The 11,901-nt window shown below is 42.1% G+C and overlaps 1 protein-coding gene across 2 annotated transcripts; it reads right to left on the reverse strand.

Moving 5' to 3' along the window:
- Window positions 1–3,222: 3,222 nt before the first annotated feature.
- On the reverse strand, window positions 3,223–10,502 carry LOC117257361 (transcriptional repressor CTCF-like). Of its 2 annotated transcripts, none has more exons than XM_033627519.2 (13): window positions 10,361–10,502; window positions 8,547–8,825; window positions 8,246–8,428; window positions 7,782–8,151; window positions 7,502–7,672; window positions 7,084–7,217; window positions 6,864–6,984; window positions 6,620–6,769; window positions 6,200–6,360; window positions 5,927–6,109; window positions 5,695–5,836; window positions 4,996–5,136; window positions 3,223–4,796 (listed from the first exon to the last, which is right to left on the reverse strand). In XM_033627519.2, the coding sequence occupies exons 2-13, from the start codon at window positions 8,802–8,804 to the stop codon at window positions 4,531–4,533; spliced, it is 2,280 nt and encodes a 759-aa protein (XP_033483410.1). In that variant the 5' UTR covers window positions 8,805–8,825; window positions 10,361–10,502; the 3' UTR covers window positions 3,223–4,530. The 2 variants fall into 2 exon arrangements, with proteins under 2 accessions (XP_033483410.1, XP_078032081.1); XM_078175955.1 differs by lacking the exon at window positions 10,361–10,502 and adding an exon at window positions 10,147–10,256.
- Between the last annotated feature and the right edge of the window lie 1,399 nt (window positions 10,503–11,901).

An 11,901-nucleotide genomic window follows, 5' to 3' on the forward strand; every position in this document is an offset into this window, starting at 1 on the left:
CACACACACACATATATATGTATATTTGCACCAGCAGGACAATGTGTCATGCCACGCCGCAAAAACTGCTCAGAAATGGCCCAAGGAACATGACAAAGAGCTTAAGGCCTTGACTTGGCCTCCAAATTTCCCAGATCCAAATCTGACCGAGCATCCTTGGGACATGCTGGTATGTTTTCTCGCAACCCACAGGACTCACAGGATCCGCCATGAAGCTCCTAGTGCCAGACACCACGGGGCATCCCCAGACTTCCTATGTCCATACTTTGACATGTCAGAGCTATGTCCAATCCATAGAGGCCCCACCGTGGATGGGCAGTATGTCTGGGGTACTGGCACATCCCACAGATGCTCGGTCGTATGGGGAACTGGGAAATTTGGAGGCCAGGTCAATGCCTTAAGATCTTTGTCATGTTCCTTGGGCCATTCCTGAGTAGTTTTTGCGGTGTGGTATAGCGCATTGTCCTACTGGGGACAGCAGTCATAATAAATAATAGATAGACATTTGTTATAGATAGACATTTGTTATATTAAGTATTATAACTACACTAAATTTGTGTCAGTTGTTAATACCTGACACGCTTAGGCCTCCATTGTCAGTAGTCAACAGGCACTTTGAACTGCTGCCATCAAGCAAACGCTACCACAGTGTCAAATCTAGGACCAGTAGACTGCTTAACAGCCTCCTTCCAGAGGTTGTTGGGATGTTACACAGCTAAACTGGACTCTCTATTCCATGCACCTTATAAATACTGCACAGCACTGCACATGGTCACTTTAAATGCCAAGTGTCACTTTTTCTGAAAAAGGTCACTGCTGATGTGTGATGTGTGAGTGTCACACTGGAATTTTAGATAGTCAGGGTTTTATTGTATTTTATTGCTGTCTACTTTATGGTATTAATTTAGTGTTGGAACGACCCTCTGCAAGCACTGTTTCGTTTTAGCTGCATTACTGTTGTATGTTTGGTGAGATGACAATTATAGCCTGATTTGATTTGATTTGGAACGTTTGATACTCAGTTTCTGCACCCCTACGTTCACCTTTGGGGTTGACATGACAAGCCATGCCATATGTACAACACTGATGATAGACGACATAGGCTGTTGGGAGTCCTTTGACATTTTGCAATGGATACCAGACATCAAAACTCAGGAAAGCTTTGCCTAATATACCCAAAACAGTCTCGCTGGGACAGGCTCACTTGGCTTACTGAACCTTAGAAACATACAGCCAAGCTACTTTATATGCTAGAAGCCAGCAATGTTGCAGAATATGTACATGAAAACATAGTTTGGGCCATTACTTTCATGGAAAATCACCCTAAGGAGTAACAAGGAAAAAAAAAAAAAAGCATTTATTTTATTTTGAAATGTCGCTCGCCCAACCGGAAATCATGTTTCGGCTAGTTGCTGTGGCAACAGGGATGGATGTCCCTCGGTCTGTCACTGTTTTCCCCGTTGCTGCTTGTGCTTCGCTGGCGACGCCACGGTGAATCCAACGGAAAAAAACAGACACAAGGAGTTTCCGAAAAAGAGGAAGGAGAAAAAGTGTCAGCGTCTCCCACAGCCTCAGCCGTCACCCATGGGTGGCCCAGTACAACGTGTAGGTTCAGTTTTAGCAGTGAAATCTATCAGGTGCGGCGGTGTCTGGCCGTTGGTGTAAAGTTTGACCGAGCCGGGGAGGGGGCGGCGATGAAGGACAGCATGTGGCGCTTTTTCCTCCAGATTTCCTCCAAAACAGGACGTAGCAGCTGGCACAACCGAGAGTGCTGCTATTAATCTGCCACATTAACTAGTTTAATAACTCCCACTGTCGTTTAAAACTTAACTGCGCGTTTAATAGTATTTACACAGAGGGAGGGTCGAGCTAAGTGGACGATAGAAAAGCTGGAAAGAGTTAAGTTAAATACCGCTACTAACGGGTAAAAGTTTTAACAATTTAATGCAACTAAAAATCTCCTACCACTATCACTAGCAAACTAAACTAACTAGTTAAACTAAGCTAATTAGTTTTATTAACGTCACTGAACGTCAACAAGTTCCTAATCAGTCCATTGTTATTTTTAATAGCATTACAGCTAGCTACAACAACACCACTTAGCTTTAGCTAATTAGCTAAAGTTACAGCAACTTGCACAGCTATTGCATGACTAGGAGGTTCCCAAACCACAAAACCACCAAGACTCAAAATGTCTGTGTCGTCAGGATCGACAGAAAACATGGAGCTAAGTAGTTCAGAGTATCAGGTTAAATACTGTATCCACAACTCATGCTAAATGCATCTTTTACAAAATGGTTAGCACAGAAGTTTAACTATAATACTGTGTTTCTCCATGTTTGTTATAGTAGCACTGATACCATGTAAACAGAATCATCTGGAGCCAGTAACTGGGGCTCGATGCAAGTGTGAAGCTGCTCTTTGTGCTCTCTAGCAGCTAATACAATGGGAATTAGGATTTTGAGAATAAAGATGTCCTTTATTCAAGTATGATTTTAGGCACATTACCATCTACCGTCTTTCCACTGAAGCACACTGCAGCCATTTACAGATTTTGTTGGTATAAATAACAGCACTAGAGTAATAGAAAACCTGAGGAATATGGAAAAATATAATGGAATACCAGTGAAGGCATTTTAATTTGCCCCAACAGGCTCTTCCCACATGACCTCATGTGACATGTCACATGCAGAGAAGTTGGGTCATTGTTTTTGCATCACATTTTTGTCTATTGGTTTCAGTCAAATTTGAGACAGTATGCATCAATGCCAAAGCAGACAATTTTTGTATGAAACTGTGACTGACGATCCTATTAATGATAGACACCCGTTTTATTGGTGGGTAATATTTGTCAAAATTGAGTTGAGATAAAAAGTGTAAAGATGGAAGAAGTATGGTCTTGTTTGTAAGAGAGCTGCAAAACTCTTGGTTGACCCTACAGTGAATAAAAGCCACCACAGCCCATGGTCATGTAGACAAGATGCATCCTGTGACTGCAGAAGCTGAACCTCAAGTCACAATTCCCAAGTTTAAAAAAAAAAAAAAAAAAGTGATTTGAGTCAAATCCCAGTTTAAGCAGAATGAGAATAAATGGCTTAAATTAAAAAGTCATCAAATTTCGACGTATCTGAAGAATACCAGTGTGAAGAACAATAGTTGAGACAAATCCACTGGTGTCACGTCAGTTCATATGTTCTTTAGACAAACAAATGAGTGAAGATCTTTGTATCAAGTTGTCCATTTAATAAAATAGATTTGCAAGCAAAATACACTGACATTTCTGTATTAGCACTCAGTTGTTTCTCAGCTTATTTCCATTAACAATGCTTCCACCCTTAGTTTTTTTTGGGGGCTGTAACTGTACAACTAACACGTTAACTTCTCCAAAACCAGACTGATTTTAAATATCCATGATTTAGATTATTACAGCTGCAGAAACTTAAAACATCAGTCTCAATGTCTACTTTTTTTTTTTAATTGGTTGTACAGTCATACATCTGTTCCTGTCCTCAGTTATTAAAATGTCATTCAAGCTGCTATGTTGCATTGCCAATGGTACAAAAGAAAAAACATCAACCCAAAGTGGAATGGCTACAAAAGGGAGCGAAACAACATTCTTTCCTTGCACCTATCAAGTGACAATGTTTAGTACATAAAAGTCATCTAGGGGTGTTACAGTAGCAAGAAAGGAGCATAAGATAAGCAGTCTATTAAGCTCTTAAAAACTAAAATTGGCTTTAAAAAAGTAATTAATAACCACAGAAAAAGAAACCAAAAAAAGAAATATTTTCTCTTACAGTGGCTGTGATTAACAGCAGTATCATGTTTCTCTTCTGATGATATTTGATTCAGTGACTTTAAACTGCGGCCTAATTGTACTTTTCTTATGCTGCTCAAAAATGTCAAACCCAAACAGCAAATTTTCATCTCCAAATCTGACTGGAGAGCAGTTTTCTGCCCAAACTGAGAGGTACACTATATGGAGGTCTTCAGTGAGGAAATTAAACACTGACTGGATTTATGGTCCACATTATGGTTGTACAACTATCTACTTACGACCTCAACTTAACGGCACACAGATGCATAACAAGTAAATCAAAAAACAGAAGGACTTAGGAAGAACAGAAATTAAAATGATTACCCAGATGTTTTGTAGAATTACACGCACACAGTCTAGATTCAGGGAAGAGTCTCTCTACTATGTTAAAACAATGTATTCAGAAGAGATTTTGTAATGTATCTAATGTAGCATACCACATGACAGAGCTAGATACTGCTGTCAATTACAGCCACCCCAAACTCTAATGTACTGACATGATTTTTTTTGGTAGGTAAGTCCTTATTAAAAATTTTTCACTCATCCAGCTCTTTATCAATACATGATTTTAAAAAGCAAATCTTAAATTACGAACAGTGATGTTTTTTTCTGTGCAGGATGCAAGTGTTTTTAATCCTAAATGCCAAGAATTTAAAAAAATGAAGACGTGATCAGGGGTCTGTGTGTGTTTACAGGTTTGACCCTCACATCCATCACCGGTCCATCATGCTGAGGATCATCTCAGGGGTCAGGTCTCCATTGGGTGGGGTCTCGGACAGCTGCACCCCTGGTGCTGTCCCCTCTTCCTGGGGCAACTCCTCCAACTGGATGGTAGACTTCCCTCCACCGACCACGACCTCCTCTACGGTCTCATCGTTGATGTCCTCTGTGTCATCATGGTCGGCTCCAACCTCCCTCTTCACAATTATGTCATCCACCTCTCCAGTGGCCTCGTCCTCCACACGGATGATAGCAGCCGCTGTTAAGAAAGTTACAGGTCAGATTCTGGTATTAAAAGATATGTTTTTTCACAATGTTAAAAATATTTATAAAAAGGAAACAGTGATGCTTTACATTTTAGCTATGATCACACTCCATTAGCATTCTTTAAGTGTTACGGTGTGTGGCTCAGAAACACTGCCAAAACATGCCCAAAAGTATGGTAGCCTCATACTTACCATCTGGTTTGCTCTTTGGGGGTCGTCCACGTTTCCTCTTGACTGGTGGTTCCACAGGGGCTGGGATAGGGACGACTGGTGGGGCCTGATCCACCTCAATCTCACTTAGCTCCTCCTCCTCTATGTCATCTAGTTCACCCTCTACAGGTGAATGAGTGAGGACATCGAGAAGAAATAAATTACATTTTGACACAAGCACATTTCCTGACAATTTTAGGGCCCTGACACACCAAGCCGACAGTTGGCCGTTGATCAATGTCAGGCTGTTATGTGTATGTGTTCGTTGACTGTTGACTGTGGTCACTGTGATGTGCTCAGATGCAACAGTTGGCCTTCATTGCCACTAGTCAGTTTGGTGTGTCTAGGCCTTAACTCAGTTGTACCATCACTACAATACATGCTGAACTGCATCCTGGTTGGGTTTTATGTGCCAACTTAAAGCAACAAATTTGCCTGATCCTGTCCAAACTTCAGTAACCAAATGTGTAACCAACATGTTATCAAGACCGATGAGTCCCTTGGCCAAAACAATATACTAATGAGTATTTTCAGCAGACTTGAAGATTAAAATTTACAAAATGCCCAGGGCAGCTTTTCACAGCCAGGAAATGGTAATGAGCTCCTTTACTTATTTTGAACAAATTTCATTGCATACTCTGATGTCAAATGAGGGACTGAGATTTGCTACGTATATAATACCTGTGTTGTCGTCGTCATCGTCACCTTCCCTCCTGCTCTGCATCTTCCTCTTCCTGCCACGACGACCCTTTTTCGGTGTGGGAGTTCCATTTTCTTCTTCAACTTCACCTGTGCAGTTCTCACTGTGACGCAGCATTGTGTTCTGTGGAGCACGCACACATAACCATTACAACTTAGTGACATACTTTAAAATAAGTGGATGTATGTGCTAAAACACGAAGCTCAGCCCTACCCTGCGGGTGAACGTCTTGCTACACTTGACGCAGACGAAGGCAGTGGGGACAAAGTTGGGATCATGGTAGCGCTTGAAGTGCATGTCCAGAAGCTGCTTCTGCCTAAATGTTTTCTCACACTGGCTGCAGGCAAATGGCTTCTCCCCCGTGTGTGTACGCTTGTGCATTACCATGTGGCGTTCCTATGAAGAAATGGGTCAGAGATAAATTGTCATCAGGCATGAAAAGAAATTAACTTGGAATAAGAGCTTCATATTCCTCATGACACACACCTGTCTGCAGCAGTAGTCACACTGTTCACACTTGAAGCGTTTCTCATTCTTGTGGGTCTTCTGGTGTTGGATGAGAGCATATCGCTCATGGAACACAGCATCACAGTAACGACATTTCTTTCCCTTCTCAATAAATGAATGCTGCTTCCGCAAGTGAACCCCTGAAATAGAAACAGAATAGAAACGTTCACATCAAAGCTCCAGTGACCGAACCGGCGAGTTTAAGACATTATTTCAATTATAAAATGTGCATGATGTGAAGTAACATGATTTCTCTCACAACCCTGGTTTACATGGACATACTTCATGATCTCAGAATCTAAAGACCCTCAAATACCAGCCTTACCAGTACTTCCCTGCTATTTTTTTCTGCAGCTGATCACATTTAGTTTTAAGCAAAAATGACAACACATTACTAACCAAGGTCACTCTTGCGTGCGATGACAGTATCACAGTGTGGGCAGTGGAACTTGGCCACGTTCTCCGTGTGTTTCTGCAGAATATGCATCTTCATGGTGCCGCTTTGTGTGAAACGGGCATGGCAGATGTAGCACTCGTACGGCTTTTCACCTGCACAAAAGAGGAGAGAATTTAGTATGTGAGGTTCTCTTCTTAAACCTGTAGTAAGACTTCCCTCTGCAAATAGATGATGCAAGAATGTTACCTGAATGTGTTCTCATGTGTCTCTTCAGCTTGTAAGTGTCCCTACTAGCATAGCTGCACAGACTGCACTGGAAGGGTCGCTCTCCTGTATGGGAGCGGATGTGCCTTTTCAACTTACTAACCTAAAAAAAGAGAGATAAAGATTAAAATACAAGACTTACCGTGGGTGTTAACTACAGACGAGAGAGGGACCTAACACAGATCAACATTTGATTACTTGCCTCCACGCTGCAGTAGTCACACATGGAGCACTTGAAGGGCTTCTCGTGTGTGTGTTTGTAGCGGCGATGACGCACCAGTTCACCACTGGTCACAAATGCCATGTCACAATCTGTGCATTTATGTGGCCGAGTGCCTAAAAAAGTTGAACGAAATGAGAATGAAGGAACACTGCCAAGGTTTGTTAATGGAAAAGATCTATTTCTTCTTTGTCTAATGGTAACATGAAGCAAGAACAGTTGAAGCATGGCTGAAAAGTTAAGAAACTCGACCGTGTAGTGTTAACGTAACGGGAGAAATAACAAAATTCCTAGTAAATCATCCAGTTAGTTCCAGTTTAATTCTTACAAATTTATCTGAATTATTACAGAATGTAGCATTTTTTTAGTTAACAAGTACAAGTACTGTTCTTTGATTTACCTGTGTGTGTATTGAGGTGGTTTCTCAGCAGTGTAACAGTTCGAAAAGCCCTTCCACACAAGTGACATTTATGTGGTCTCTCATCTGTGTGGCTCTTCATGTGTCTGTCCAAGTTGGAGCGCCTTGGACAGGTGTAGCTACACAGCTCACACTGGAAAGTCTTCTTTACACCTGAGTACATTTTAGGATTATAAAGAGGAACATCACATAAACAAATCATAATCTAAAATGTGTCTTCTCACAGTCATCTTCAGATACTAAAGAAACGTTGATGTCTAACCTTTTTTCTTGATCTTTGTGGGCTTTGGTGGTTTCATGTTGCCCACAACCTTCTCAGCATTGACCTCAGACAGCAGCCCCTCCTGCTGCTCTTCCTCAAAATCGTACACAGAAACATCCATGTCACGATCGCCGTCTCCATAGCGCAGGCGGCTCTTCTTTCCTTTCTTCCCTTTACTACGGATACTGGTGATGGGCTGGTAGTCTGGGTCCTTAGACCATTCTGGGTCTTCTTGCTGAGGCACAGTGGCTTCTACTTCTGCTGCCTCTACCCCCTCCTCTGCCCTAACTGCTTGAAACTCCTCATGGGTTGCCTGGAGCTCCTCATGCTCTACAGTCTCTACTTCACCATTGGCACCCACTTTTACCACCTAAAAGAAAAGATTACATCTGTGTCTCATTGTGACCAGACTATTTTTCAACACAAGAGTTTGCTGAGAATGCAAAGTTGAGGACATAACTAACCTGGAAGCCCTCAGGCAAAGGGAGGGTGTGACAGATAACCGGCTCTGCATCCTTGTTGACTGCTGAGGCATCAACATAGGTGGCCTGGAGCCCCTCTACAGTTGCTGTTGTGACAGGTACCTGCACCAGCTGAAGCTGGCCAAGACCTAATGCAGCTCCTGCCTGCTCCTCCATGTTTACCACCTACATAGAAGAAAAACCCTTTCAACTTGACCACACTACATAAAACATTTTACAAGACCAGTTACCAATAATCCAACATTAGTTAAATGGTATCGCTTAACTGATGTTCTATACCAACCTGCAGCGTGATGATCTGTCCTTCATCTCCACCCGTAACAGTCACTGTGCCACCACCCTCCAACACCTCCGTCTTCATTTGCAGCAAAGTTGGATCGAGAGCATCCATCACCATCATCTCCATGTTCTCAGCCACTTCCCCCTGTTGAGCCATGGCTGATCCTTGTATCAAAGCCTCTCCGCCCTCTGGCAGGACCTTTCCTTCAGGAGCCAGGACCGCAGCCTGAGTGGTCTCCATGGAAACAACCTCACCCTCCATGGCAAGGGGGTAACTAACACCCTTAAAAGGAGAAGAAATTTATCAGAAAGTGAGAATGACTTATAATTTTGATAACAAAAAACAGGAGCTGAAAATATGTTTGTACATGTGGAGCCGGTTTCTACACATCAGTACACTGCCAACAGTCTTCTGTGAGGAGGTTTCCCTCAGTAATTGGAACTTCTTGTTGTTTGGTTTTTACAAATGCCATGAGCTTAACAAATGACTGCATGTCCTTTTGCCTCTAAAAGGAAGTGGTAGTACCAGCTGTGGATACTTAAACTCCACTGGGAGCCAGTGTGTTGTTTTATTTTGATAACCTGACCCTTCAACAGATCAGAGGGGAAACCGATTTTCTAGCATTGAATGACCTAATCAGAGAATACTTTATACATTGCTAGCAATCGACGTGTTTCACTTCATACATATACAGAGTCAACACTCAAACTACAAGTCTTTGTGATATGGATTATCGAGTCTTAGTCAATCTATCCACGTGTGGGAGCAGGGTTGGAAATACTTTTTGACCACCTGCCACTGTGGCTGGTGGAGTCCTAAATCTGCCAACCACTCAACAGATTGGCATTGGTTTTGGCATATTTTACTAGCATTTGGTGCTAACTTCCAACCCAGTGTGGGATCCTATACTCCAAGCAAGTGACTGCTAGTTAACGTGCCGGAAATAGATTAAATTTAAGTGTAATTTAGATGTTATGTAGTGCAGTGGGTTACTAAAAACGTGCCAAATAGAGACAGTCCCTCGACTATATCCAGCATTCATCTCACCATTAATACCCCGAAGTATATGCAACGTTAATGAAGGACACCCTGGTATACTCTGATTTCTAGACCGAGTTTTATATAAAGATAATCCACTGCACATCTGGCCGACTGTGGAGAGTATGGGTCAGATAAAGTAGTACATGGAGCCTAGACTTAAATTAAGTGAACAAACCGTGTTAATTCATCATCTGCAATCCTACTATAGCATTGTACGACAGTGAGGTTATGTTAAAGTTTGAGAAAAGTGACCGTTTACGTCTTCCTGTGCTGATTAGACATTGATATCTGTCGATCAATCAATCGATACTTCGGAGTCACTCGTTCGCCTGTTTTAAAAACGCTTACTTTATGGCATCCTGTTATCAAGTCACAGTTTATTAGTCAAAACAAACGATATATTGTTTAGACGGTACAAACTACTTAGACATCAACTCGTGTTAACTCGGGAGGCGCGAGTACGTCTGAAAACAGGAAACAAAGGGCACGATAAGATGGACGTCAGGCCTGAACAAACTTAAAACAGAAATATTGATAAACACAGCCATCCCTGTGCCATTACCCCAAAATATCAGCCGGAAAGCACCAAAACACTCAACCGAGACGGGGAGTTACAGTTTATAGACAGATTTAGTGTATTTTGGATAACGATAGAGGGAGACAAACACCCCCCGCCAGCCGCCTGGTCGGTAAGCCCTACCGTGACACCTAGAGGCCGGCGACGGCTCCTACAAAAACGTTTCCGTGTTTGGAGGCAAAGTAACGGCTTCACTTACTCCCGACTGCTTCTGTTCCCCGTTATATTCAGCTGGATGCTCGGTGCATGTGGTTGTTCCTCCAAGTCCCGGTGTGAACGTCCGTACGTGCTGCGCGCCGGACTAAAAATTTTCTCCCGCTTAGGAAGAGTGGGCCTAACACAAAATGGCGGCCCTTATGAGCTACCGCGCCTGCGCAAACACAGCACCCGAGGGAGTAAAGGGGAGTGGTCGAGCTGTGAGCTGAGGGTGATGGGCGCCAGATTTGAATTCAGGCGTGGGCGTGGTGGTGGGAAGAAGAGCAACAATGACCGAGAGAACAGAGAGTACTGATTAGTTTTCTCACGAGAAATGCAGATCGGTTTTACCAGAGCATGACTAATAGGCCTTCAACACCTCTTATCCTATGTTAAATCGAGGTTACAAGTGATTTTGTGAATAAAAGTAATTCTTAAAAACAGTCACTAGAGGGCAGTGTGAATATTGTAGGTGAAGGGCGGGCCCCCCTACACAGAAAGTCGTGATTATACACTATCCTCGAGGTCTTTATGTGTAACTGTGTCACAGAATGGATTGAAGGTGACATTTACATATCCAAATAAACACATGTATTAGTTATAGTGGGTTGCAGGTTTTTATTTGGGTGTGAAAATGTCACCTTCAATCTAATATGTGACACAGTTACATACAAAAACATTAATTTCCACATCTTGTCCCCCACACAGTGTTGTCTCTGTCATGTCTTTCATTTGGTATGGTCTAAAATCCTGATACCATGGTGTGGGAGGGACAAATGAGCTGCTGGGGTTTTACTATTACTGTTTATTACACTCTCTGCACTGTTTACAGTTTATTTAAGTACATCTTGTCCTCAGTGGAAGTTAGGGATATGGAATATTTAAGAGCAAAACTGAAACCATGGGGTCTCTGGTGGTTTAGGAGTTAAATGATACTGGCCATCAGTTTCAATGTCCCTGGTTCAGTCTGGCTGGGCACTTTTGTTGCACATCATTCTCCTGTTCCCCTGCCGATATCTGGACAGTGACTTTACATTTTACTGAATCTTTTGCCAGCTAACTGTTCTACATAAACATTCTTTTATATATTTATATATGGCTGTATGATCATATTTACATGACAGACACATCCAGCTTCTGCAGTTAAAATAACTCAATTCAGAATTTGTAACACTTCGATATAAAAGTATAATTTAGACACTGATTTATGACTGTAATAGTTACCTAGCTGACCAGAGTGAAGTTTTATCCTGAAATTAATGTTTTAAGTTTTCGTGGTTTAAAATATTAATACACATGTTAATACACAACTTGCCTCTCAGTTAAAATAACCTTGGTGTATTACATCTGCACCCTGGCACTAAAAATAGCTGATGTTATTACTCCACATGGAAAATGTGACATGGGTTCATGAGTGGAAAACAAGTTACTGTATTTCTAGGTTGTTGAGTTGGGTTTAGAGTTAAGCGCTAAGAAAGGAAACAGTCCTTTCCAGGGGCATGGGTTTCATTTCATCATTGGAACAGGGGGTTGGGGGTGTCAAAC

Source organism: Epinephelus lanceolatus, chromosome 2, assembly GCF_041903045.1.
Source record: "Epinephelus lanceolatus isolate andai-2023 chromosome 2, ASM4190304v1, whole genome shotgun sequence".
Classification (NCBI taxonomy): Eukaryota; Metazoa; Chordata; class Actinopteri; order Perciformes; family Serranidae; genus Epinephelus; species Epinephelus lanceolatus.

Excerpts from the sequence above, each read along its gene's own strand:
- LOC117257361 (XM_033627519.2), bottom strand. The coding sequence starts at position 8,804 with ATGGAGGGTGAGGTTGTTTCCATGGAGACCACTCAGGCTGCGGTCCTG. Across the intron at positions 5,137-5,694 it reads CGATGACGACGACAACACAG|AGGGTGAACTAGATGACATA; the intron begins GTATTATATACG and ends ATTCACCTGTAG. Across the intron at positions 4,797-4,995 it reads CCCAAAGAGCAAACCAGATG|CGGCTGCTATCATCCGTGTG; the intron begins GTAAGTATGAGG and ends CTTTCTTAACAG.